Genomic DNA, 27014 nt, shown 5'->3' with positions numbered 1-27014 from the left:
GGCCCAGGACTTATGGTCAAACACATTTTGTTCATGTTTGGTGAAGATCGGATGAGAAATGTTCGACTTGGAGTTCGGACAAGATTTTCTACACACACACGCACACAGACAGACAGGAGTAAAACAATATGTCTCGCTCACCACTGTGTGGTGGGAGACATAATTACTAGACTAGTGGTATATTCTTTCTAGAATCATGAAATGTATAACTGGAAAGTACAACAAAAACACATTGTAGTTTTTGAGATCTTATCTCCACTGTTTTATTGTTTTTCGTAAGTGTTGTCAGACATAAAAAAGAACAAAAAAATATTTCTTCAAACTGTTTTGACTTACAACAAAATTAAAAATAAATGTTAAACTATTGATATATGAATTAAAATGACTGCATGAATAAGATTATTGGAAAATAATTATCAAGATTATTGTTTAGGCTTAGTTTGCCATAAAAAAAAACATTGTTCTGAGCTACCGGTACTTTTCACAACACTATTCAAGCACTTCAAACTAGAAATGTGTTCAGAAAAAATAAATTTTGTGAATGAAATTGTTAGCTTAAATGCTGTTGTATTTTCCCCCCCTTAAAAATTGAAAATAGAGTGAAATATTTGTTACCTTCATACTGAAGGTTTGAAAGCTAAAATAATGATATTGTAATGTTAATGTAGCATACATATACATGTATATTTATGTCCAACATGCTATATTTCAAAGGCCAATTTTCATATAGTTAGTATTGTGTTGTACAAGAACAAACCAGATGAAAACTTAGCTATTACTACCAACTTTAGGCCAAAAGTACAAATATTAGGAAAAAATAAATAAGTTTTATGACATAATAGAATAAATTTCAGTGCAGTTAATTCTTAAGGTATAAGAATATCTTTTATCAACTGCTTTCTGACCAAAATTAAGACACTATTCTAATTACATTTGATACATCAAAATATTGATTTTAGATCATCTTTATGAATGTAACTTGCAAAAAAAAAACACAACAACTTATTTTGTGAAAGTGGGATTTCATATGTTGTTTCTAATCAGTATGTTTCTATATTTAAATATAACATCCTCCGCTTTAAATTTCATAAGCTGAAATAATTTTCCTTCAATTCAAACTTTAAAACATTTTAAGGTATTCAGTACATCTTTTGTAGCATGTTTTTAACATGTCGTAATCTCATCTTCCAATACTTTTTTTTTTCATTTACCGAAACAGAACTAATAAACAGTCCTATTAATTCACCTATGCATCGATAAAATTATCTTTTGAACTTTCCTCTATTACTGAGTTCTAATATGAAGAGTTTTTAATATTGCTACCATAAGGAAAAATTCAGTGAAAAGGTATCCGGACACCTTAAGCATTTCACCCCTATAATTAAGCGATGAAATCTTTCTTCTTTGAGTATAGAATCTTCCACAAAAGATATTTTAGGGGTGACAGGTACTGTTAACTAAAATGTGCAACACATGAATGGCAAGAACAGATTTTTTCTTAAATAAATAATGTACCTCTAAAAGATTATACAAACACTAAATAAAAGTAGAAAAAGCAACACACAGCATGTGTATGTTAAATACAAAATGTACAGGAATCGAAAGTTTTTATATAAATAACTTTGTCAATACTTGTATATTTACAATTAAAACCATATGAACTTGGTCACAGAAAAATCTTTAAAAAAACACTCAGTTTTCAGGAATTCTGCCACCGATTTGTGTATTTAATATAAATTTGTAAATCAAGGCTTTAAGACATCACAAAACGTTATTGGATATTGCTGTTGAAAATTACAGTGTTAATCTATATTAAAGAAACAAGATTTAGAAGACTAAATTCTAATTTAGGAGCAAGTGACCTAAATTGATCAATGTTAATGACTAGATAAGAAATGCGGAAAGTTGCATAAGAGACTATGTAATATTTACATTTCATTCAACTTAAAGCAGAATATATCATGATAGTTCTGCTAAAACTGTTTTGTTTGTTGTATATAAATGAAAAATTATTAAGTTTCACATCAACGATCAGAAACCTGCCAAACAAAGCAATCTCAAAAACGTTTATCTACACTATTGTACATGTAAATGTATAAAATTGACAAAGGGAGACTAATTTGGCAATGACTTGGGTAATGTGTAGAGTTAATGTGTATATGTATGAGATATCCCACTGTGGGAATAAAACGAAAACGAAACATAAAAATTTTAAACATACAGTAGTATATGAATGTGTAAACAAATTACCTACAGATGAAGTTGTACATCCATGTCAACAGTGCAATGATACATTTCTTAAATTTTTGGTAACTTCATTTCAAAGCATGTCAGTTTTAGCAAATATGCTTTCTTTCTTTTGTTTTAACCCAATTGCATAAAGTTTAACTAAACAACTATCACAGCTGGGACGTAGCTAGAAACTAAAAATCACTGGGGCAGACCCTTCAAGATTGATCCTGGGGAGAGCTCCCACTAAAAATTTCTTTATAGTATTATACATAGCATAAGCCACTGCCTACAGGTGCTTCAGTTTAGATACAATACTGTGTCTTATACATTTTAAAAATACTTAAAATCCACGAAAATATTCGTAGACCGAATTTTCTCAATTTTTCTTATAAAATATTTTGTGTACTCATAACTTGCTGATGTAGCATTTCCTTATATGTTCTGTATTGACGGTATGTATATATCCACTGTACGACACAAATGTACAATTTCCTAAACATCAACACTGTTATATTGCACATGTTTACTTGCTATTTACAACAAGAGAGTACATACAAACTTCTCTAACAATGTACAATTTCACACTAAAAATGCACTGTCGCCAGTAGCAACTTTTTTATTGGTCCAGATGCAAGAACAAATCTGAATAGGTCTTAGACTATCAAATGAAAACTGCATCTAAAGAATAAACCTGCACTCTACCTGGCCATCAATGTTGATTCTCACAGATTCCTATTCACATGGACCACAGATCTTTATTTATAAATGCATTTCAAAAATGCAATATCTACATCCTATAAAGTTTCATACTTTTATGCATATAGCATATTTTAAGAGGCAATGTATGTAATGTCAAAATTACTTAAAGCATTTTCAAAGATTATGCTTTTTTTTTCAGTGCATTATTCCATTTATTGCACTGGTCCAAAATTCAATGCATTTCCAAGAACAGACTATATCTATTGTTTTGAAACAATTGTCCTGATTCGTCAATCTCATATGGTATCACATTCATGGAACACAGAGTCTGATTGGTCAGAACTGATTATGGCTAGGACGCCATTGGTCAGTTACAAAATTCTGTGATTCAAAATGCCCCTGATATATTAACAGTAATTCTAGCTCCAGAACAAGGCAACGAATTTACTTCTCTCCACTAACAGAGTATACTTGAGCACTTAAGCAAAAGAACAAAAAAAAAAAAAAAAAGACATTTTATGAGACACAAAATGCATGTATACAGTGCATTGCAAAGTATAATAATATTTTAAACATAATCACAATGCATAAATAGGTCAAGACAAAACCCTGTTTGACGGTGAACTTCAATGAAATGAAATTTGGAGAAGACTGAAAAATGTACAGAAGTTCTTGGCTTTTTGCTATGTTACTTGAATGCTTTTTCTGTATACTTCTGAAAAACATTTAAATGATTTCTCCAAAGATTAAAAAGTTTGCACAAACTTTTGGGTTATTAATATTAGCACTACTGTGTCACAAAAGAATCTTAGAAGTATAAACAAGCAGTACTGGCAAGTCTTTAATACTGATCCCATTGGTCAATTCCCAGCTGCACACTGTATCCTATCTGCTGATTGGTCAATTTCCAACAGTACAATGCAATTCTATGGTCAATTCGAATAAAGTTTACTATTTCCGTGCCCTGTTCACCAATTGGCCAAGCCAGGCCTACTCAAGGTCATGAAATAAATCTGACATGAGGACCCTGATCTCATTGACGAGAAGAAAACCTGGAAGAAAAAGGTGAAACATTGATTTCAAAATTTCAATCAAAAACAAAACAAATTCAACAAATGATTTTGTTTCGTACAAAATATTTATGAATTAAATCTGGAATTCTAACAGAACAGTGTGAAATATCACTATTGCTTCAAGATTAAAGATTGTGAGAGAGAACGACAATCCTGTCTGTTGCATTCAAACACCCATAGGAAGTAAAGCATATTGTTAGATATAATGTACATGTATAAATCTTCTGAGCACTTTTAATTCATTTTTCGTGAAAAGATTTAAAATCATGCCTGAATCCTAATTCCTAATGGTATCAGCCACCACAAGGGTTTGAGAAAAGAAAAACCAGTTTTAAATATCTGTCAATGTTTGTAACTGGATAAATCAGTTATAGACTTAGGCCATACAAGTTGGGTAGTAAGTTTCTTTTTTCAACACAGATTTTTTCCTGCTCTGTATGGAGATTTAAAAAAAGAGCTGTCACTAATGGTGACAAATGCCCCCGCAGCACCTTGACCTTTGACCTGGTGACCACAAAGTCAATAGGGGTGGTGTACTCAGTAAGTACTATTAGCATGTGAAGTTTGAAAGTCCTGGGTGCAGTGGTCCGCGAGTAAAGTGCCTTCATGCAAAAAGTTAACACTGCCTTCATGCAAAAAGTTAACATTGTGACGAACGGATGGACAGTTGAAAACTAACATGCCTCCCTTCGGGGGCATAAAAAGCTAAACATAGATCAAATTTCCTATGACCTTAGTAAACAAATTGCAGGTAAACTACATACTGCACAAACGACAGTGACTATTATATATCCTTCTATCTTTTAAAGAAAACATGAAATACCTTGTCATTTCTTTCACACAGGAATTTCAGTTTTTGAGCTTTCTTGTGCATAAATACCCCATCTAGATGTCCTGTCTCCGCTGCTCGGATTTCTATTGCCTTGTTTCCCCAGCCCATGATCTGTCCAGTACCAATATAAGCTGAAATAATCCAAGACTCGTACATGATTTCCTTATCTTTTAACATACAAGTTCTCTTTAGTACAGGGAACACTGCTCAAATGACTGAAATACATTTATTGTACAGAGACTGTTGTTCTAGCGTGTCATTTTTAACTAGAAAGAAAGTAGATGCCTTTGTAGACAGGTGCATCTTTTTCACAGAAACTTTTGGTACCAATAACCAATTCTGAATATTTGAACAAATTCAATAAAAAAGTTATCCAAGTTAAGTGTTATTTAACAAAATAATTAACGAGCCTTTAGCTATTTAACGAAAATATCATGGTTAAATACTTAACAGAACAACTGGGCCAATGTTGTTACAAGGAACATTTTTCGTTGTGATCTAGGTTCTGACCCAGTATGCCAGTATTGACCTTGTATGATATTTTATTAAGGCAAACATTCTGATCAGGTTTCATGACTGGGCAAATGTGTCTATGACTGCTAGAACATAACGGCCCAATTTTTGATGACAATGAATGCCAAAGTACTCATGAAAGCTTAAAAAATCTAAAGGTAAGCAGGTAATAAATCCAGATCTTAAGATTAGCAAAGGGGAAGCAAAAGTAGACTCACCAACAGATGTGGGCAGTTCGCCCCACTGTAAGACCACATTCTTTGTAACTTTCCCTGTCGAGTCTACATATACACCTTCATCTGAAATAAGAAGATCTTACTGTTTGTCACCAAGTCTTCAACTCTCACGTGCAACAAAATCTTAATGCTTGTGGTTTATTCTACAGTTGCAATGCATAATTATGTTGTTTGATTGGCAACCAAATTTTTGTCTGACACATCTAGACATAAATAGCCAGAAATTGGCCTAACAGGACTTAAAATTCACTTCGGCGTTCGCACAACACAAGTCACAGCTGATCAAATCTGACTTCAATGGATATTTGACAGGATTTAAGAATTTACACAAGACAGTTACAATATCGAGATAAGCCAGTCTGAGATGCTGATCTTTAGCTGTATATTTTGAATGATCCAATATACTTACTGTCGTAACAGAGTAGAAGTTGCATCCCATTGGTGTTTGGGAGTATAACAATAGTATGTGGACATATAGGACCATGAGTCTGTAAATAAAAATGAAAATTTCCGTGTTATAAACACAAGTTATAGCTAAGATAACACAAAGTACTACAAGACAATTCATTCAATTTCACCTGAAGATATTTTGAATGTTTATTTATTAATTCAAGTCATATGGCAACTTTCAAATTCTACTGGTTGTAGAAAAGAGCAAATGCCCCTCTCTGCAACTGCATAAATGGATCATGCTTCTATAAGCGATTTGCAGAGATTCATCATATGACAACAACAGTAGACTGGAACCCACAGAGGCAAGGGACAAATGACCTGAACCACACAGTCAAAATAACAAAACTATAACATTAATTAACGAGCCTTTAGCTATTTAACGAAAATATCATGGTTAAATATTTAACAGAACAACTGGGCCAATGTTGTTATAAGGAACATTTTTCGTTGTGATCTAGGTTCTGACCCAATATGCCAAGGGCAAGGGACAAATGACCTGAACCACACAGTCACAGAGGTCCAACAAAAGAAATTATAAGTCACTGTTGAGACAACACCAACCAGGGATAATTATATACAGAATTTATTTCAATAATTTAACACAATGATGGCAATCCTTTCCATTTGATTTCTTTTGAAATTATTATACATCTATACAGAAATAACTGAAACAATCATCCTGAAAGTGTTGATAAACATCAAATTATTCTGCTGCAGATATAACTTTATCATCAAATAAGATAATAAAGTAACAAAAGACATAGAAATACCATGAAAAGCAGGTTTTTCCAATAGAAAACTATTCCAAACTTAATGAGTAGACAATATTTTTCCTATTTTCAATAACAGTGACCTTGACCATTGAATCTAATTTCATTTCAATATGTAAACCCAAACAAGTTAATAAACTGACATGGTAAGTTAGCCTATCTGCCTGCCCAGCAGCATAGCCAGTCTAATAACCAGAAAGTTTTAATTTGAAAAACCGGGTTAAAATTTTCAGCAGCATTTTTTTTCAACAAAGAAGTTAAATCTCTCTAGGGACAGAAATGCTTGAAATAAACTTACATGCTGCGGAATGTACAGGTCATAGAGTGTCGCCGTGTCAACATCTACAGCATGGAAACCAGTCTTTGACCCGTATAGGACCTTTAACCTCTGACCTTCTTCCACAGTAAGGTCAACTATCAAAGGTCTCTGAGCAAGGTCACCAAATGACTGAAATGAAATAAAAATACAATGGAGAAACAGCAAAACAAGGAAAATGTGCATGTATTATTGTAATGTTTTGTACTAACGAGAAAGAAACAGCAAAACAAAGATAATGTGTATGTATTATTGTAATATTTTGTTCTAATGACAATTTATTTATTTACTGCCACTTGTGTGTATTTAAGCCTATCTGTAGTTGCCACAGGTAACCAATATGGGCAACTCCTCCAGAAGGCTGTTAGAAATTTTAGCTGGAGGATACACAAATACCCCTCCACTTCCCGATGATTCCCCGATTTTCTAGTGTGTAGACCGACGCTCTACCAACTGAGCTAAGGGGGCGGGTTTAATATCTGTATGAAGATTCTTTGAAAGCAAAAATGCAACCATGTGAAAAGGTAACAGACTTGATCTAACCCAAGTCTGTTCATGAAAAGTAATCGAACATGCAATGCACCTAAAGCCCCCTAATACCAACTGAAAGCAAATTTTACATATATACATGTAACTGGACGGACTCCATGATCCAAAAGGATCAGAAAATATAAGAACACTGAGTTCATTATGTTAAGTTTCAAACTAAAATTAAAACCCGATGTTAAAAGAAACTGTACCTTAAAAGCCATGAATTTATGGTAAGGTTTAGGGGCCCAGGCATAAATTTCTATACTGTCCTTCAGGGCTATCACAAGAAATTTTATCTTCTCATATTTTACTGAAAAATAAAACATACATATTGAATACAAAATGCTTCTAAACAAGTTAGCTAACAATATTGCTGAGGCACAAAATAGACTGAATTTGAGAACATTGGTTTAGATTTTTGCTGTTTAAGCTCTCATCCAAAGTTCTATCTTCTCAATCTAACACATAAAAGTGTAACTCTGTTTAGTCTTTGATCTATAATTATTCTAGAAATTTCTCTGAAAAAAAATTGCAAAAAGTGAATGAATTTATATTATAATGTGTAAATGCAAATTCCTTCAAAAAATGTTTTCAATTCATGGACAGGAGAAACAACTCCATTGCTATTACAATATTTTTTCTCTGCAGTTGTATTCCCTGAATATTGTCCAATTCAAGAAAAATCCACTTGGAGTAAACATGCACTAATTAACAACACAGTATCTGTTTACCAATTTTAAAATGAACACATCCTTCCAATTCTCCCACATTCACCCAACCATTTCTCTTGTCATTCTGAAAATATAAATCATTAATGATTAAATAAAATAGCACAGAAAAGTGGTTTAACATTATGGTGTATGATAATGTAACAATAGGGCATCAACAAAATAATACATTTCATCATAGGATACATACACTTAACCCTTATCATGCTGGACATGATTGATTCTGCTTTTGCAACCAGAGTAGACCTGCACTGTTCACCATTTAGTCAGTATCTTTTTGGTAAGCACCCCTTTTAACAGATAATGGTTCTATCCAAATTGAAAGATGGACAAGTTCATTATAGAAATTTAGCAGGGTAAGGGTTATAACAAAGCTGAGAAATCTTGTATTTCAACTTAATCAGAAGAGCCTTTATATGTCAACTGAAGCTAGTTCAGCATGTCTGTATCACAACTTTTTACATAGCAGATTTCCATCAAACCCTGGATTTTCAAAACTTCAGAATATACTTAAGAAATCAGGCAAATAAAAAAAAAGATACGGCCGTGTGCTTCATATCTTTTTGCTAGACTCATTTGAAAAATTTGGACCTCATACAATTTTCATAATAAAAGTCTATGAGGAGAATCACAATTCTGATGACATTTTCACACATATTGTTATTTCTACAAGGTAGATTTTTATGGAACTTTTGAATGTCCTAAATAAGCACATGGGTCTATCATATGAAATGAAAAGTATAGGTCCTTGTGCATGTTTTTAAACATTTTTCTAGGAATAAAGAGATCTGTATATATTATATATCCAATTTTACAACACTATTTGAAATTATTTAACATCTCAAAATGTTTTTATATATCAAATTATATTCTTTATTAATAATGCAGTGACATTGCCATTTGATAAATTTAGTCTCCAGTTGCCATTAATTGATAAAATGATTGTTCATTTCCATATACAGAGTCCAGACTTAATTACTTCTGGTTTATCACTTATAGAACTACTCTAAATCAAAGTGGAGTAACCTTTTACTTCTTTCTTCTCAAAGTTAGGTAGCTTTAACCTCAACTTACTCCAGCTGAGCAGACTTGTAGCTCAACTTAAATCAGCTGAGTAGTCTTGTGAAAAAGGTGAAAACAAAGGCTGTGTGCATAAATCCATTTGAGGTCAAGACTGTCAATACAAAGCAAACTTGCAAATCATTACAGTTTAAAGTTATTGTTAAAATAAAACTATAAGGAATATAACTGTGGTCTAATCAAAGACAGACTCACCCCTTCTGACTTGAAGATCTTTGACTTTAACCATGAGAGATAATACACACGAATTTTATTTTTCTTCCCCGAGATCGTGACGAGAATGTTCTGGTTCTCCAGTACCTCCATCTGCTGGAAACGCCGTCGACTGATCAAAGAATACACTGCAATGTGAAACAGACATGAATATATAACTAGTGCGCAAATGCGAGACAAATCACTCGATCTCATATCTATAATTTATAAGCCAGCAAAACTAGCTCTCAATTTAACAAGTATTACCTACTAGTACTCACATAGCAGCACTGTACGCAAAGCTGGGGTTACAGGAGGTGACAGAGGCTATTCGTACCAGACGCCTGAGGTGGTATGGTCATGTCATTCGTGCATCCACATGCATCAACTCGATCTTGAGTATGTCCATACCAAACTCCAAAGGACGTGGGAGACCTAAAAAGACCTGGTTGGAATGTGTCAAGCGGGACTTGAAGGCTTACAACCTTGACAGCTTTGACCCACATGACAGAGAAGCATGGAGACTGGGTGTTAAGCAATCTAGCCACCTGCTGCCTACCCTAGTTACTGGGACACCCGCAGCAGTCGACAAATAAACACAGGATATGATGAATGATGATGACTCTCATGCCAACAAATGTAAGAATACAAGTTCAATCAAAAGACTGATTGAAAGATGATATCTGGTAGATATTCAGACAACACTAGAGGTGCATCGATAGGACACTAGTGTCCCCACTTCCTGTCACTGTACATGGTTTCATGACTAGGTGAAACATTTTTTTTAAAGAAAAATGCAACATAAATATTTGAACATTTTGGATCCTTTTACTAAGTCAAGGACCATAACTCTTGTCTAGCTGAGTGAAATCCCAAACAGAACACAAGGTACACAACTTCACATGCTACATAACAATCCTCTGTTTTAAGACTCTTGGTCAAATACTTTTTGAGATACATGCACCGAAAAGTTTTATGCCATTAATGCTTATTTTCGACAGTCAAGGGCCATGTCACTGGTCTTGCGAGAGATAACCAAAACAAAACTCAAATGCACAAATTCAGCTGCTGAATAATATTCCTTCATGGTTTCATGACTCTAGGTCAATGCAGCATTTAAATGGGTATGTTTCACTAAGTCAAGGATTATAACACTGGCCTGGTTGAGTGAAATTCCAAACAGAACACCAGGTACACAACTTCACATATTATATAACAAACTTCTAATGTTTTAAGTCAAATTCTTTTTGAGATGCATGCTACACAAACTTCTATGACTTTTTCTATTAATGTCAAGGGCCATTACTCAGGTCTAGCCGAGTAAAATCTCGAACTAAACCCCAGATGCACAACTTTACATGCTGAATAACATTGCTAAATTTATTCATAATCCTAGGTCAAATGCTTTCGAATAGACATACAGACAGACGTAAGGAAAAGGGCAACTCTAAGCACACCCCACAACAGGCTCATTCTACAAATAAAGGATCATACCTTTTCCCTGCCCACTTCTGTCTAGCAACATGAGACCACTGTCTGTTCCTATCAACAAATTCACACCTGAAATATACAATATAATCACATGGTTAAAATCTAGAGCAAACCTGACATATGCATTTTATAATTCAAAAGGCAACTTACTTCAGTCGGCATAAGTCCCTTAATGAAATCATTAATTTTGTGGGGGACTATTTTTTGTGGATTTCGCGACACTGTTAACCAACAAAATAAAATCCCAACATAAACATAGAAGTCCCACTCGTTCTATAAAATGCTGCAATCCACAAATTCATATCCTAACTGTGGGTTATCAAATGATGTGAGCTATACACCAAATCTTTTCTTCTTCTTTTTTCTGTCCGATTAAAGCAGATTAATGAACAAAGCCAAGGTACAGCTTCTCTGCTAGTAAATGTGGTCAGTTAATCTGACCTGTGTTTCGGCATGCCAAGGTACAGCTTCTCTGCTATTAAATGTGGTCAGTTAATCTGACCTGTGTTTCGGCAAGCCAAGGTACAGCTTCTCTGCTGGTAAATGTGGCCAGTTAATCTGACCTGTGTTTCGGCATGCCAAGTTCAGCTTCTCTGCTGGTAAATGTGGCCAGTTAATCTGACCTGTGATTCGGCATGCCAAGGTACAGCTTCTCTGCTGGTAAATGTGGCCAGTTAATCTGACCTGTGTTTCGGCATGCCAAGGTACAGCTTCTGTGCTGGAAAATGTGGCCAGTTAATCTGACCTGTGTTTCGGCATGCCAAGGTACAGCTTCTGTGCTGGTAAATGTGGCCAGTTAATCTGACCTGTGTTTCGGCATGCCAAGGTACAGCTTCTGTGCTGGAAAATGTGGCCAGTTAATCTGACCTGTGTTTCGGCATGCCAAGGTACAGCTTCTCTGCTGGTAAATGTGGCCAGTTAATCTGACCTGTGTTTCGGCATGCCAAGGTACAGCTTCTCTGCTGGTAAATGTGGCCAGTTAATCTGACCTGTGTTTCTGCAAGCCAGGGTACAGCTTCTCTGCTAGTAAATGTGGTCAGTTAATCTGACCTGTGTTTCTGCAAGCCAGGGTACAGCTTCTCTGCTAGTAAATGTGGTCAGTTAATCTGACCTGCAGTTAATCTGACCTGTGTTTCGGCATGCCAAGGTACAGCTTCTCTGCTAGTAAATGTGGTCAGTTAATCTGACCTGTGTTTCCTCATTCCCTACCAGTATTGACCTGTCCTCTCACAAGTTTCCCACATGAATTAAGGTGGAGGACAACTGACGTCATATATACAGTCACATGTCAGACTGCCATCCACAATATTTGCCTCAACCAGGGCATTATCTGACCAACTACATAGCTAACACCAGGCAAACTAACCATACTGACATTTCTGTTAGTCTTACATGCAAAGCCAGACAACTTCCATTTCATTAAACAAACTACTACGTATCATTTATAAGAGAGTTTTTTGCATATTGTCTGGAAGTGATTTAAATCAATGCACTTTAATGAAATGAAGCAAATTCAGAGTTACACAAAACATTATTGTGAAAAGAGCAGTATCAAGGGATTCTGTAACATGGAAATTAATTTGACAATGTGCAGTCTCTGTGGAACATCAAAATTATACATATCATCAATACTGATGACTGGTATCATAAAATCTATCAAACTAAAATCATTTCTCTTTGTAACTTGTTGGCAATAATTAACATGGAAAAATTTGTATTAGCCTGTTAGTAGTTCAGTTAGTTTAGTATCTACTGCATGATCCACAAAATCTGTAACACATTTATTTTGCCAGATCTGTATATATTATGTTACACATCATTCTAAAGATCTTTATTGGTGGCTTCTGATTTTTTAGATACCTAAATGAATTTCGTGTAATAAATGTTGATTCTACGGAAGCGTGAAAGGGCCATCAGACGCTAATACGTTTTATCACGTTACATGTGCGGAAAGGATATCAATATGACTACTCCAAAACACAAGGGTTTTGATTCACATAGGCTAGTACTTTATGTACTTTGGTTATATGGCCTTGAAAGGAATACCATTCTAGATTTTCCCATTTAAACATGATTTCCTTTAGCCTAGTCCATCATCTTCTAAATTTAAACCAACACTTTTTCATGTAATGATGTGTTTTTAACAATCTGACATCATATGGAACAGTAGGAAGCTTTACCCTGACAACACTGCGGTAACAACAAATCAAGCTATAAACATTCACTAAACTGAATACCGGTATTCTGCACCTTGTGCATTAAGTCACCTTGAGTCATTAAACACAATCCATCAACATATATTTACATCTACCATGCATTTTGTATGCAAAGAAATAAGCGTTTATTTTCGTATAAACAACAGAAGTGTAATAATATCAAAGACAACCTTTCCAGTAAGATTGCTTGCGCAACCTGTCATTCACAAAAACATTGACAAAATGGCCTCGTTCGAAAAATTCTTTCGAAATTTGATGCCATACTTCAAGTCATCCAAGAATTGCTAGTGCAATTCATGGATTTGCAAGAAGTCCCAATGTGGTTTATACCCATATAAACACACCAAAAATAGCATGTAATTCTTAATTAAGCAAAATCCACTCATGGACCCCTTTCGATAACACCATGTAAAGAATACCCACATAACAGCTAGTTCTAAAACTGGATATGATGCTGCCTAGTACTCATGCCTGTTTTGAATTCACAAGAAAATTGTCTCAAGTATTATTTAATCTTCAGTATTTATACATATTATATGACAGCCATCATCCAGTAATTTTGTAGTGTGCCAAATAATATAAAGAACAACCTACCCCAAAGTGATGCACATAAAATATCAGAGTTGAATCTCTTTTTGTATTTTCTAATTTCTGGCGTGTCCGACGTCGACTCTTGTGTCTGTGCCGGTGTAACATTCACGTTAATTTGAGAACCACGCCTTGACTGACTTGATTGTGAACCGACTGTTGAGCCACTGCTTGCACCGAAACCAAACGCTGAGAAGGACCTCTGGTGTCTCATAGATGGTGTCTTGCTGACCGCTTGTCGGTACTGAAATAAAGAAACCGAAGTTTAACAAAATCTCTTTCTACCTCAAATCAAATTCTACAGCAACATGGCAGCAGTTTAAGGTTGTGTTTTGCTTCTTCTTTTTAAAATATCCAATAAATAAAAGATGACTTAAAAAAGCTTATAAATAAAGTAAATAAAATAGATCTGAATATCTTATGATAAAATAATAAAAAATATCAAGACCACACTCGTTTTTTCCCTATCCTAAATTTCATCACCTTGGCCCAAAACTAGCTTCTTTCTTTCAGTATGATTTGTTGTGGTTTTTATTCTCACATTCACAATTTAAGTCTGGCTTTAATTTAAAGCCCTTTACTGAAGGGGAAGACCAAATATGCCTTTCTTGGAAGGCTCCTGAATAATTTTGTTACGTTTAACATTACCATCACTATGTTATATAGTATATAGGTCATACTGTGACTTCCAGCTTTTCAAGGCAGAGGCAACCCCCAGATTCCCCCTCCCAGCCCAACCTCCAATAAGCATGATTTCAGGCATGCAAAGACACACGGGTAATCACAGACCTTGCTCTAGCCAGCTGCATGGTTACCTCACATGAAAGAATTCTACACCCATAACAAGGTTTCAAACTAAAAGCAGTGACAGGCAAGGTATCGGAAGTCAGCAGCCTTAACTATTCAGACATGGAGGCCTCCCGGTAGGCGACAGAGTTCAAACAGACTTTCTGCAACCAGCTGGATAGCCTTCTCACATGAAAGCCTTTCACAATTTGGGGTTCAAACTTTCAGCTGTGGGTGACAAGACTGGTTCAGAGTCAGTGATAGTAAAATCACTAGTGGGACCCCAACTACTAAGTTACACTAGTTTTGCACGAAGGTGACAACATGTAAACCATAAAATATGGAGGGGTGCACAAACAACAAGCCTAACACATATATATGTAAACCAAGTAATCCCTGACTAACATATATATCATAACAAAGGGATAAATACAGGTATCCATAAAGAACAAACAGGCCCTATAAGCAGCACAGCATCATGCAAAGCAGAAATAACAACTTTTTAGGGGCATACAATATAACACAATGACTTGTGCAAACCTAATTATAATATCTCAAATTAAAAAGAATACAATCTATCTAACCCAGTGTGTATAGCTTCCTTCCATCAATATGCCTGTATTACAGGTCATTTTTCCCATTAAAAAGTGATTTGCAGTGAACAACTGTTCTCAGATCCTAAAACATGGAATGATTTCCTGACTTTATTTAACCAGGTTTCGACCTTGACCTTTTAAATAACCCGTTTGCAGACATTGGCAAACAATCAAATTACCATCCTTATAAATAACCTTCCTGTAGATAGTTACCTGACCTTTCATCAAATTTAACTGTCTCAACGATCTATATATCTTTCATTACATAAAAGTCATCTCAACCTTAAACTGCCATCAAATAACCTACACAAAGACGACCTTGACCTTCAACCAAAAAAGCTTTACCTTTCCTATGAACCTTAATCTTTCATCAAATAACCACCTTTCCTTGAATTTCCAACACATAAATACCAACTAATAACCTCATAGACCTTGACCTTCAACCTAAAGATCATAACCTCTCCTCAAATAACCATCGCACAGACCTTGTCCTTTCATTAAATAACCAACGTACATATATATGAATTTTCTGTGAATTACCAACACACAGATATTGACCTTGACATTTCATCACATAACCCACCTATAGGCTTTGATCTTACATTAAAGTATCATGCTACAGACCTTGACCTTGATCAAATAACCAACCCATACACCTTGGTTGTACTTCAGTTACCAACCAATTGATATTGGCCTTGCCCTTTCATTAAATAATCAACTTATAGACCTTGACCTTTCATAAAATAACCATCTTAACAACATTACCTTTTCATTTAAATAACCAAATAGAATTTAAAAATTAGGCTATCAAAAAAAAAAAGGACAGTGTCGTGCATACATTCAGTTAACCTTGTTAGGCATTTTATTTCGGTTTATAATATTTTAGTTAAGCACCAGTCAACCAACGTAAATATAAACAGCAATTTGTTACATTCTTTGTTCAACCAAAAACTTACAATGCCAATCCAAGACACAAAATATATTTTCAAGTTAATATCAGAATAGCTTAAATGTCATGTGACATTCCCTATATTAGCCAATCCTTTAGTACTTTGCATGTAGCTTCTAGAAAATCCTTGATTAATGAATAAATCTCTACTAATTACAACCTTTCCACTGAATTTATTGTCACGTTATATTTAGAATTGAATGTTTCTTCTCTCTTCTCAGAATCAGTAAGTTATGAAAAAGACACAGCTTTCTGCAATAATGATTTTCCAAGAAAACGTGTCCTTTATCAAATTTCAACAAAGCTGTAGACAGCAGACAACATGCAATAACTGTGTTTGGAGTTTTTTTCTTTTGGATGGATGGAGGATCTACCTGTTAGACAGTATTTCTTTGCCATTTTCAACAGTATTTAAGAGTTCTAAAATAGCAGCTTGTTTACCTAAATCAGTGTTCATGGATTCTGCAAGTAACTGACAACTTTCCAACATAAACCAAAGGTGGGTAACAAATGACTTGAATCAAAGAAAGAACATGAATGTATCCAGTAGAACTAAAATTTTGCAGTGAGACATTCAACATTTTACATATGAAAAAATTCTATGTCTAGCAGGTAGATCAGCCCAGCAGCTGTGCAAAATGTTCAAATCTCTAAGCAAATGTGACATATCAAAATATAACTATATTTGTATATATACCTCAACTCTCCCAGGAGTTAATTTGCCCTTCAAATAATATATATACACCATTATATATGTAATCCAAACTTATAGAGAAAGTTTTAACAAATAATATTTCTATATTATGTTATACATTGTATTGACAATATTTGTTTTAGTGAATCTTTCAATACAGTCATGAACTTTTTCTTGAGTAACTTTGCCACAAGTAAAATTAAAGTAAGATCTTGTGTTTGCAATTGGGATATTACATGTTAAACAAGAGCTGTCACTATTAGTGACAAATGCCCCCTGAAGCGTGCCCAAGGATGCCACAGTTGTCTGCGCAAAATATGTCAGAATAGTTTAGGTATGAATCATTTTGTAACCTTGACCTTGACCTGACAGATCCGGGTTATAAGCACGATACACCGTCTCAATATGGTTTACATTTGTGTCAAATTAATTTCAAATCCCGCTATGAATGTTGAAGTTACAGCCCGGACAAGAATTTACACGGATGTGCACACGCACCGCACTGCAATGACCTTTCAGAAACCTCAGGGAATCAGCAGTAGAATTCTTTCACCTTTACCCTGCTGCTAAAATTCTACAATGGACTGGTCTATCATTCAATTTGGGCAGTACCATTTATGCTCACTGAAAATTTACAGACTGAATAGCGAACACTGCAGACCATGATCAGCCTCGGCACGTCCTCTGCACTGGTCGTTAAGGCATAATCACTTACTGCCAGCAGGCTAAAGGTTAAGACACCTATTTCATTCTTATCCTTTCCTTTGTATCATTTTAACTTGTTGTAACTGCACAAATCTGTTATGTACTCTATGGAATACAGTAGCAGTTTTACTTATTCTATTTTTACATTGATTCCTAGCTAACTATATACTATTACAATCATCCCTCTATTAGCAGGATAAACTTGTAAACAAACACACTGATTAAATTGTTTTCTATGGGAAAACTTTCTACAAATGACTAGAGAAATAAATGAAGTATGTATGTAAATAATGTAAAAGAGACAGACTGGAATTACAGGCTGTAAACCACTATCACTATATAACTATAAGAAAAAAAAATATTAGGGCTTTTATCAAAACTAAAAGATGATTTCACCAGAAATGCAGAACTTGACAATCTAAAACCTATCCATTTTCAATAAAAACACACAATCATGTGAAACATAAATTTGCTCAACAAAATTAGCAGCAGAGAAACTTCCAAGCTGTAAAGCTACTTTCATATTATAGTTTTTGCAAACATTTTATCACACAACTGACAAATTCCTCAGGAAATGGACAAAATTAGTTGTGCTTTCTTCTCCGTAACTTTAAATATATACATAACGTGTGAGTATAAAAAATATTGAAACTACATGAGTTGACCAACAGCCTGTTGTTCTGAGAGACAAGAGGTATGTTTATTATAAATTAAGTCATTGATGTTAAGAATTGTTGTCTTTGTACCTTTAGAAATATGTAAGTTAGGACCAGTAAGTAAGAAACAAGACAGGAAATAAAATTTCACTCAAGGCCTAATTTATATAATTTCTTGCTAATTATGTTAATTCTGGTTATATTTAACATAATGAGAATGCAAATTATTCCATAAAATGATTTTGTTATCAATGATATTTTTGTTATTCATATAAACAGTTAACTGTTTAATAACTTATTAATTAACATCCCAAAATTACTCAACTTAACCACCAGATGCTGTGTAATATTGTGCCATTAAAAGAATATGCCTCCATTTCGTGATAGAACATCTAAAATTGTCAGAAATTATTACATAATATTTATAACAATAGTACATGAAACATAATAAATTTCACTTTCGTATCAGTTGCAGGCATTATCTTCAATTATTCTGGGGCTAAAGAACAGTTTTGTGGGGGTATAATTATACAACATGCAGTGAAATGATAAGAGAGAATTCTTGGAGTTGAAAAACTTGTGTAATTGGTAGGTATATAATAAACTAGAGGTGCTTTTGAGAAAAGCACATGTCTCCCCACAACTGCCTAATCATCTGAATTACTTTTAAGTCTGTCTTTGTATACTGTTTGTGGTCTATTGGTATTCACATGTTGGGAGTAACCAGTCTACAATGCTGTGTCAGTAGTGGTAACTGGTCTACAATGCTGTGCCGTTCTACAATGCTGTATTGGCGGTAGCGGAGTGGAGTAACCGGTCTACAATGCTGCGCTGGTAGTTGTTGGTAATTATGTTCAAGGGCCATAATTCCGAAGTGTCTTGGCCGATTTGGCTAGTTATGGAACTTGGCCAAGGTCTTATGGTCAAACACATTCTGATCAAGTTTGGTGAAGATCGGATGAGAAATGTTCGACTAAGAGTGCGGACAAGCTTAATAACAGACACACAGACAGGAGTTAATCAGTATGTCTCCCACACCACTGTGTGGTGGGAGACATAATTATACATGGTTCCCTGTAAGGTATAGTATAACACATTTAATAGAATTACAGGAAATGGTTACAGTTTGTAATGAAAGCTATAAAACTTTCATATTTTTTAAAAAGTTCAAGGACAGATTTATAAAGATTACAATTTAGAGTTAACTTTAAGTCATTATCATAGAGTAAAATTCTTTCAATTAAGAATGCAATCATAGAAATTATGATAAAAAATTATTATCCGAAAAACAAGACCCCCTTTAAGTAAGCCTGCCTCCTATTTCCATTTATCACTAACATTTTCATGGTGTGACTGTAAACAGTAGCTTGTATAAATGTTTTACAGTCTACACAAGAGTTCATATTACACAAATACTTGTGACTTTGACTTATTCTATCTTTTTGTTCACTGTGTCTGCAACTTTAAATTCAAAGCACATTATAAATTTTCTGAAAATTTGACATAAACCTGAAGGTATACCTCTTTGAAGATGAAAATTGTTTAATAACATTTGGTTCAAAAGTGAAGAAATTCACATGAGGGTAGAGGCATTATAGGAAACACAATATACTTTTTTGCAATTCCATAAAATGGAGATGATTAGATTTTTGTTCAGCAGAATTGGGAAGTTTCCTCAAATTAATTTGTTTTCAACTGTTCTGTCTGTGCAAATGTCAATCAAAACATTTCACAAAAAGGTCTTTTTAAAAAAATTATGTAATCATGAAAACTTCCTGTTAAGAAAATACCTTAGTGTGCATTAAATCAACATGAGGGTCATGATGACTCTATATCGCTCACCAGTTAAACCTGGCCTTTGAATCACCAAGATAAACATTCTGACCATGTTTCATGAAGACAGGGTCAAAAGAGGTGTCTCCATAGGATGACACATGCCCCAGATGGCACTTTGAATGAATAGTTATGGCCGATGTTAGAGTTTAGGACCTTTGACCTACGGACCTGGGTCTTGCACGCGACACATCGTCTTACTGTGCAACACATTCATGCGTAGTTATTTTAAAATCCATGCATGAATGACAAAGAAATGGACCGGACACGCCCATCAATGCACTATCATGAAATATGACCTTTAACGTCTAAGTGTGACCTTGACCTTTGAGCTACGGACCTGGGTCTTGCGTGACACATCGTCTTACTGTGGTACACATTCATACCAAGTTATTTGAAAATCCATTCATGGATGACAAAGATATGGACCAGACACGAATGCACTACCATGAAAAATGACCTTTAACGTCTAAGTGTGACCTTGACCTTTGAGCTACAGACCTGGGTCTTGCGCGTGACAGGTGGTCTTACTGTGGTACACATTCACGCCAAGTTATTTGAAAATCCATCCATGGATGACAAAGATATGGATCGGACACGAAAATTGCAGACAGACTGACAGACGGTTCAAAAACTATATGCCTTCCTTCGGGGGCATAAAAATGTGGCCTCTACAGTGTAAAGAAGCTGTTCCTTTGATACGAGTGGTGACCTAGTTTTTGACCCCACATGACCAAGTTTCGGACTTGGCAAAGGAATCATCAAGATAAACATTCTTACCAAGTTTCATGATGATAGGGTCAAAGATATGACCTCCAGAGTGCTAACAAGCATTTCCTTTGATTTAAGCAGGTGACCTAGATTTTGACCCTACATGACCCAGTTTTGAATTTAGCCTAGAAATCATCAAGATGAACATTCTGATCAAGTTTCATGAAGATAAGTCATAAATGTGGCCTCAAGAGTGTAAACGAGCTGTTCCTTTCATTTGATCAGGTGACCTAGTTTTTGAACCCTTATGACCTAGTTTTGAACTTGCATAGGAATCATCAAGATAAACACTCTGACAAAGTTTCATGAAGATAGGGTCATAAATATGGCATCTAGAGTGTTAACAAGCACTTCCTTTGATTTGAGAGGTTTTTGACCCAACATGACCAAGTTTGAAACTAGCCTAGGAATCATCGAGATGAACATTCTGACAAAGTTTCATGAAGATTGGGTCATAAATGTGGCCTCTAGGGTGTTAACAAGCTTTTCCTTAGATTTGACCTTGTGACCTAGCTTTTAACCCCACATGAACCAGTTACAAACTTGGCCTAAATATCATCAAGATAAACATTCTGTTTGTATCTAATTAAAGCAAACATGAAACCTCTATATGGCTGAAAGGGCCTAAATAGAAAATTTGCCCCTTTCAGGGGCAGTAACTCTAGAGCCCATGGCAGAATTTAGCTGGTTTTGAAAAGGAAGCAAGATGTTATTGTGACTTAACTTGTGTGTAAGTGTGGTTAAAATTGAAAGTAAAATGTCACTTCTATCAAGTTCACAAGGTAAAATTAACAAATTTTGGCTCTTTCGGGGGTCAATCAGGGGCCGTAACTCTGGAATCTATGACTGGATCTCCCTCATTTATCATGGTATTGAATATCTTTTTTTGTTAAACATATTTTGCAAGTTTGTATCAACTCAAACCATAAATGAAGTCTCTACATGGCTGCAAAGTCCAAAATAGCAATTTTTGGCCCTTCAAGGGGCCATTACTCTGGAATCCATGATGGGATCTGGCCAGTTTTCGAAAGGAATGGAGATATTATGCAAATACAAGTTTAATTAAAATCGGTTGCAAAATGTTGTCTCTATCATGTTCACAAGAAATTGTATATGGACAACTGACGGACGACGGATAATCACAAAAGCTCACCCTGTCACTGTGTGACTTGTGAGCTAAAAATACATCATGGAAACAGACCTCTTTCGAAGTATGTAAAATTTAACATAATATTCAAAAGAACTGCAAAATTTTGTTACTGTTAATGTTGGTCAAAGCAAAAGGCTATTAATGCTGAGTAATTACTGGTACCATATGGTATGGTAAAGGGTTTTCACATGAAGCCTTAAACATGTACCATACGGTGTGTCAAGTTAAAGATGAGATCCTGTACATAGAATGTTAAGAACTGATTAAATAACTGAGGTATGAAGATACATGATGTGCCATCCATCAATGTTTTTTCTTTATCTAATCTAATTTTTTCAGGTTTTTATATTAAAACCATGATATTTAAGCAGTATTTCAGAGCAGATCTGCACTATTGTTTTTCCCTTGTGATATCAGATCTTTGTTCTACTGACAATAATTAGTCCTAAAAATTCATTCTAATTTTAAAAATTTGAAAGATTTTTATTTCTTGCGCTTTTCTTCTTCAATAAATCATAAATGAATGGCAATATAATGAAGCGAATTTCTGCAAATCTGGCAAACCTGGAGATTGTTGGCTGCCAATTTCCTTAGCTGAAAATACAGACAATTTTTGCTGCTGAAATATTAACTTTAACATGCACATAAAATTGTATCTTAAAAGTATGCAAATTTTCAAAATGTTCTTTTCTTGTATAAACAAGGAGCTGCGTTTTCAAAATCATGCACCCAGGTGCATGAACAAAGATGCTGTTTATTGAAGTTTAAAATATAAGGGTGAAGATCATAATTATAAAGGTCAATGTCATCTCTATATATAGGTCACTTTGTAGGTCTTGTCGCAAGGTTTGACGAGTGTGATAATAAACTAAATTGGGTTATTAATGTGGGCTGTAGGATCAAAACTGTTGTTTATTAAGGATTTAGGTTTGAAGGTGAAGGTCACATAAGGGTCAAGGTCATTTATATATATAGGTCATTTTGTAGGTGTTGCCACAAGGATGGTCGAGTGTGAGTATGAACTATATCGGGTCATTAATGTGGGCTGTAGGCATTCTGGTTTGTAAGGGCAGACAAATGGACAATTCAATCACTATATGCCTGGGGGCATAAAAATTGAATAGTGATGACAATATTATAAGCCTTAAGCTCTTCTTATACATTAGCGATAATGCAGAAAATTACAAGAGAAAAAAAGATTACCGCTACCAGAAAATAAAGCATTAGACGCATTTCTTTAATAAACAGGACAGGGATTCAGTCAAAAATCAAAAGCCTGAAAGCCAGAAATATCCTTTTTCGATAGTTTTATAGGGAAAATCTGGCACATAAGCATGAAATCTGCATCAGTCTAGCAAAATCCTGCTCAGTATATCCCCTCCCCCACCCCATATCTTTTCAACTACAGAATTCTTTTTTTTTTTTATTCATAATCATTCCATAACACATATATTCATTGCCTGCTAATCTATAGTTTTTGTATTTACTTTTGAAAGCAAGCATGCAAGATCATATTTTGATCTCGTGCATATACGGTACAACTCCAATACAGCTACTACCTATTGTTTTTTATCACATAAACGGGATATAATATTTCGATTTTTAAAACAAAAAAAATGAAAATGAAATTCAGAATAATAGCTGATAAGGAACACTATTTCAGATGGTCAAAATACTGAATTCTATTTTTGGAGCTCACCAGACCAAAAAAATCTTGGTAATTTGAAAGACTATGGTTCTTTATACTGTACCTAACCGAGGTACCTGCATATCAGAAGTGATGAAATTACTCATAGCTTGAGTGAAGAAGTCATGCAATTACTATTTTTTATCTTTAAAACAAAAGGGAGGCAAGTTTACTTGAATCAATGAGTAAAAACCCCAAAAAGTACTCAAATGAGACCAAAGTAGAGAAATTATATTATGCAAAATTTGTGTCTGTGCATACAAATACGGTGAAACGAACTCACCCACAAAAAAAATCCTGTGAAAGGTTCTTTGTTTTTTGTAGGAATGTTCCTTATAAGCCTAGTTTACTCAACAGGACTGGTAAAAAAAAATTATATAAATGTTTAAAATACCTCATCCGACGTTGTCTTGTCTTGGGGTCTTTGTCCCGGGGCAGGGGGAGATCTTGATTGAGGCGGGGTGTGGGGAGGTAACAAATCTGGTAGGACTCCACTGCTGGCACTGTGACGGGGTGACTGCATTGCTATAAAAAGTTTCAGAAAAATTTGTGTTGAATATAGAGTTGACACTGTAATTCATACCTATTTCAATCAATTTCCTACAAAAGTCGATACTGTAATATATCAGTATCTATCTTAAATGCAGCGTCTCTGTCTGAGGTTCCTCTTATCTGTCCATCTTTAAAATAGTTCAACTGTGTTGTTTCTTCCAGAAAAACAGTTCTATTTGCATACTGTAAAATCATAAACCTTTACCCTGCTGAATTTCTAGAATGAACTGGTCCATCGTTCATTTTGGGCTGTACCATTTATTATTTAAAAGGGTGTTCACTGAAAATTTACTGACTGAATAGCGAACAGTGCAGACCAAGATCAACCTGCACGGATAGGCGGGTTGATCTTGGTCTGCACTGGTGGCAAAGGCAGAATCACTTGCTGCCAACAGGCTAAAGGTTAATATTCACAGGTTACTAGTTTCTGTGGATTTTGTTATTGAATCAATATGCAAAAAAAAAAAAAAAAAATCAGTTTGAAGAAAATTGTCATCTACCTTTATAATAATCTTCAAATGTGTGAAATCCACAAAATCCAATCCCCATAAAAAAGTTGCTGGTATTTTGGCCAGAACTATGAAATTATTACATAATTAAACAGTATCAGATTTTTCAGTAATATCTCTGATAGATTTTCATACTTATATCATAACTATTCTGGCATCATAATTTGTACGCAAGATATGTCAAGCACTCAAAATACATGGAAATCTAAAAGGTTTTACATTTTTATAAATTTAGAATTCCACTGAGATAAATACTTTCTTCTTGATAATAACATCAGACAGCTGCAATTAGGAGTAATTGCCAAATGTTTCACATCAAGATGTCTTCAAAATATCTCTCAGTTCCATAACATCTTGTTAAATTTGTTCAGTACATTACCCACAAGATTTGTTTTGAAGCAAAGCCCACCCAGTTCTAATACCACACTTTGCATAAATATAAAACCCATATTGATTGGTTTAGTATATCAAAAACTAAGAGTTATAATACTCTTTATTATATACCTATATAAATTCTGTAAAAAATCGGCTTGTATTTCACAATTAAATATGAAAAGACAGACAAAAATTCCGTATTGTACCTTTTAAATTCTGTATTGTATGTTCCGTATTGTATGCTGCCGGACTATTTTCATTAATATGCATGACCCGACACATTTCTATAAATAGCGCACATAAAAACTTCACTAAATTCCATTTAATATCGATAAACATTGAAGATTCCGTTCAAGAACAAAGCAAGAATCAAAATGGTAAAGTTATATAATAAAAGGGTCATTATAACAGTAGCTAGATCTGGGACTTTGTATTCGGCTGTGGATTTTGCAAGGTTGGATCACACTCGGCGCTTGCGCACCTCGTGAGATCCGATCTGGCAAAATCCACTCAAGCCGAATACTGCATCCCAGATCAAGCTACTGTTATAATAACCCTATTGTATTTATCAGTTTCAGGGTAAAATGACAACAGCAGGTTCCTATGGACACAGTCCAGTCTAGGAATACAAACTTCTCATTGGTCAATTTCAAGCTTGGTGCTCGAGTTTTAAGACTGGTCCCTTACAATTTAACACATGGACCTAGCTAGGTAAATATGATTAGATGGGACTTTTTCTATTCAGAAATGGGCAACCATCTTGACAGAACCACTGATTTCAAGCCATCATACTTTTGGTCAACATCATTCCCCAAAACATGAAACGAGTGTTTAATATGCTTTAATAAATTTCACAGAGATTGGAAGCATGAGTTACTTTAATGTGACTAGATGCCAGTTATAGATGTTCACTTACCTCCACCTGCCAGAGCACCTGGGAAGGATGAGTTGGAAGCCATTTTCTGCACATTCTTGTGTTGCCCGCCATTTCTTTGAATCTCTCGATCTGAGTGACGGTGACGTTTTGGATCAAGCTCTTGTTGATCTTGACCTTTATTGTTCTAAAAATAAAAAAGAAATTTAAAGTAAGTTTAAAGTGATTAAATAGGGAATACATTAATTTTATTTTCATATGAATGATCATTAAATTTGGTTTGCTCGTCACATAGCAGTAACATAACCTGGAAAAGGAATTAAAGGCGTACGCTAGAACTCGGGAGAAATTTTTACCAATAACTTTGGATGTTGAAGGGCAATCATCTAAGCAAAAAACAAAATGCAATAAAAGTCATAGGTCACCAGTTAAAAAGAGTTACTGCCCTTGAAAACGGCATTTTCCCAAAAAATGTAAAATTAACAGCCCATTGGTAGAATGAACACTAGATGATCAATGTAAATGTCCGCAATACAGTGGCTCTGTAACAATGGACTCTTGATCTGAAGTTCACAGATTTTTTACCATGGTCTTGCAATAACTTACTGACACAAAAGTCAACATTAGACTAATGGGCCACTCAAAGCCTTGAAATTAAACATTGAAATAATCAGCAATTTGTCCAATCACAAAATCTGACACTTTCAGTTTAATACAGTTTGTAGAGAAAAACTGGCCATATGATTAATAATAAAAATTCATATAAATGCTACTGGACACTGTATTTTACCGATATCTCAAAAAACTTTTCTTTTAATAGGAAATGCCAGCTGCAGGTTCTGGAGTAACAAGTTAGTGTAACTGGACACTAGAAATTGCCCCTAGATTCCATTTATTTTATTTATCCAGATAATAAATTACTATGTT

At 34.7% G+C, this 27014-nt stretch overlaps 1 protein-coding gene across 7 annotated transcripts in view; it reads right to left on the bottom strand.

Moving 5' to 3' along the window:
* Nucleotides 1-232: 232 nt before the first annotated feature.
* LOC123554056 (mitogen-activated protein kinase kinase kinase kinase 4-like) overlaps nucleotides 233-27014 on the bottom strand; it is a 105897-nt gene continuing 79115 nt past the window's right edge. For 4 of the 7 annotated variants that reach the window (XM_045343928.2, XM_053548524.1, XM_053548529.1 and 1 more), the window contains 14 exons: nucleotides 26130-26274; nucleotides 24172-24302; nucleotides 22655-22684; nucleotides 16979-17005; nucleotides 13957-14194; nucleotides 11150-11215; nucleotides 9659-9804; nucleotides 8387-8450; nucleotides 7865-7965; nucleotides 7107-7256; nucleotides 5995-6073; nucleotides 5568-5648; nucleotides 4828-4967; nucleotides 233-3983 (listed from right to left, as the gene is read on the bottom strand). In XM_045343928.2, the coding sequence (XP_045199863.2) occupies nucleotides 3900-3983; nucleotides 4828-4967; nucleotides 5568-5648; nucleotides 5995-6073; nucleotides 7107-7256; nucleotides 7865-7965; nucleotides 8387-8450; nucleotides 9659-9804; nucleotides 11150-11215; nucleotides 13957-14194; nucleotides 16979-17005; nucleotides 22655-22684; nucleotides 24172-24302; nucleotides 26130-26274 (1482 nt within the window). In that variant the 3' untranslated portion in view covers nucleotides 233-3899. The remainder of the gene's footprint in view (nucleotides 3984-4827; nucleotides 4968-5567; nucleotides 5649-5994; nucleotides 6074-7106; nucleotides 7257-7864; nucleotides 7966-8386; nucleotides 8451-9658; nucleotides 9805-11149; nucleotides 11216-13956; nucleotides 14195-16978; nucleotides 17006-22654; nucleotides 22685-24171; nucleotides 24303-26129; nucleotides 26275-27014) is intronic. The other 3 variants (XM_053548526.1, XM_053548527.1, XM_053548528.1) reach the window with 3 other exon arrangements.

This window comes from Mercenaria mercenaria, chromosome 7 (assembly GCF_021730395.1).
Source record: "Mercenaria mercenaria strain notata chromosome 7, MADL_Memer_1, whole genome shotgun sequence".
Taxonomy (NCBI): Eukaryota; Metazoa; Mollusca; class Bivalvia; order Venerida; family Veneridae; genus Mercenaria; species Mercenaria mercenaria.
The sequence above is the reverse complement of the archived record's forward strand: the minus strand, read 5'-3'. Positions and strand labels throughout refer to the sequence as shown.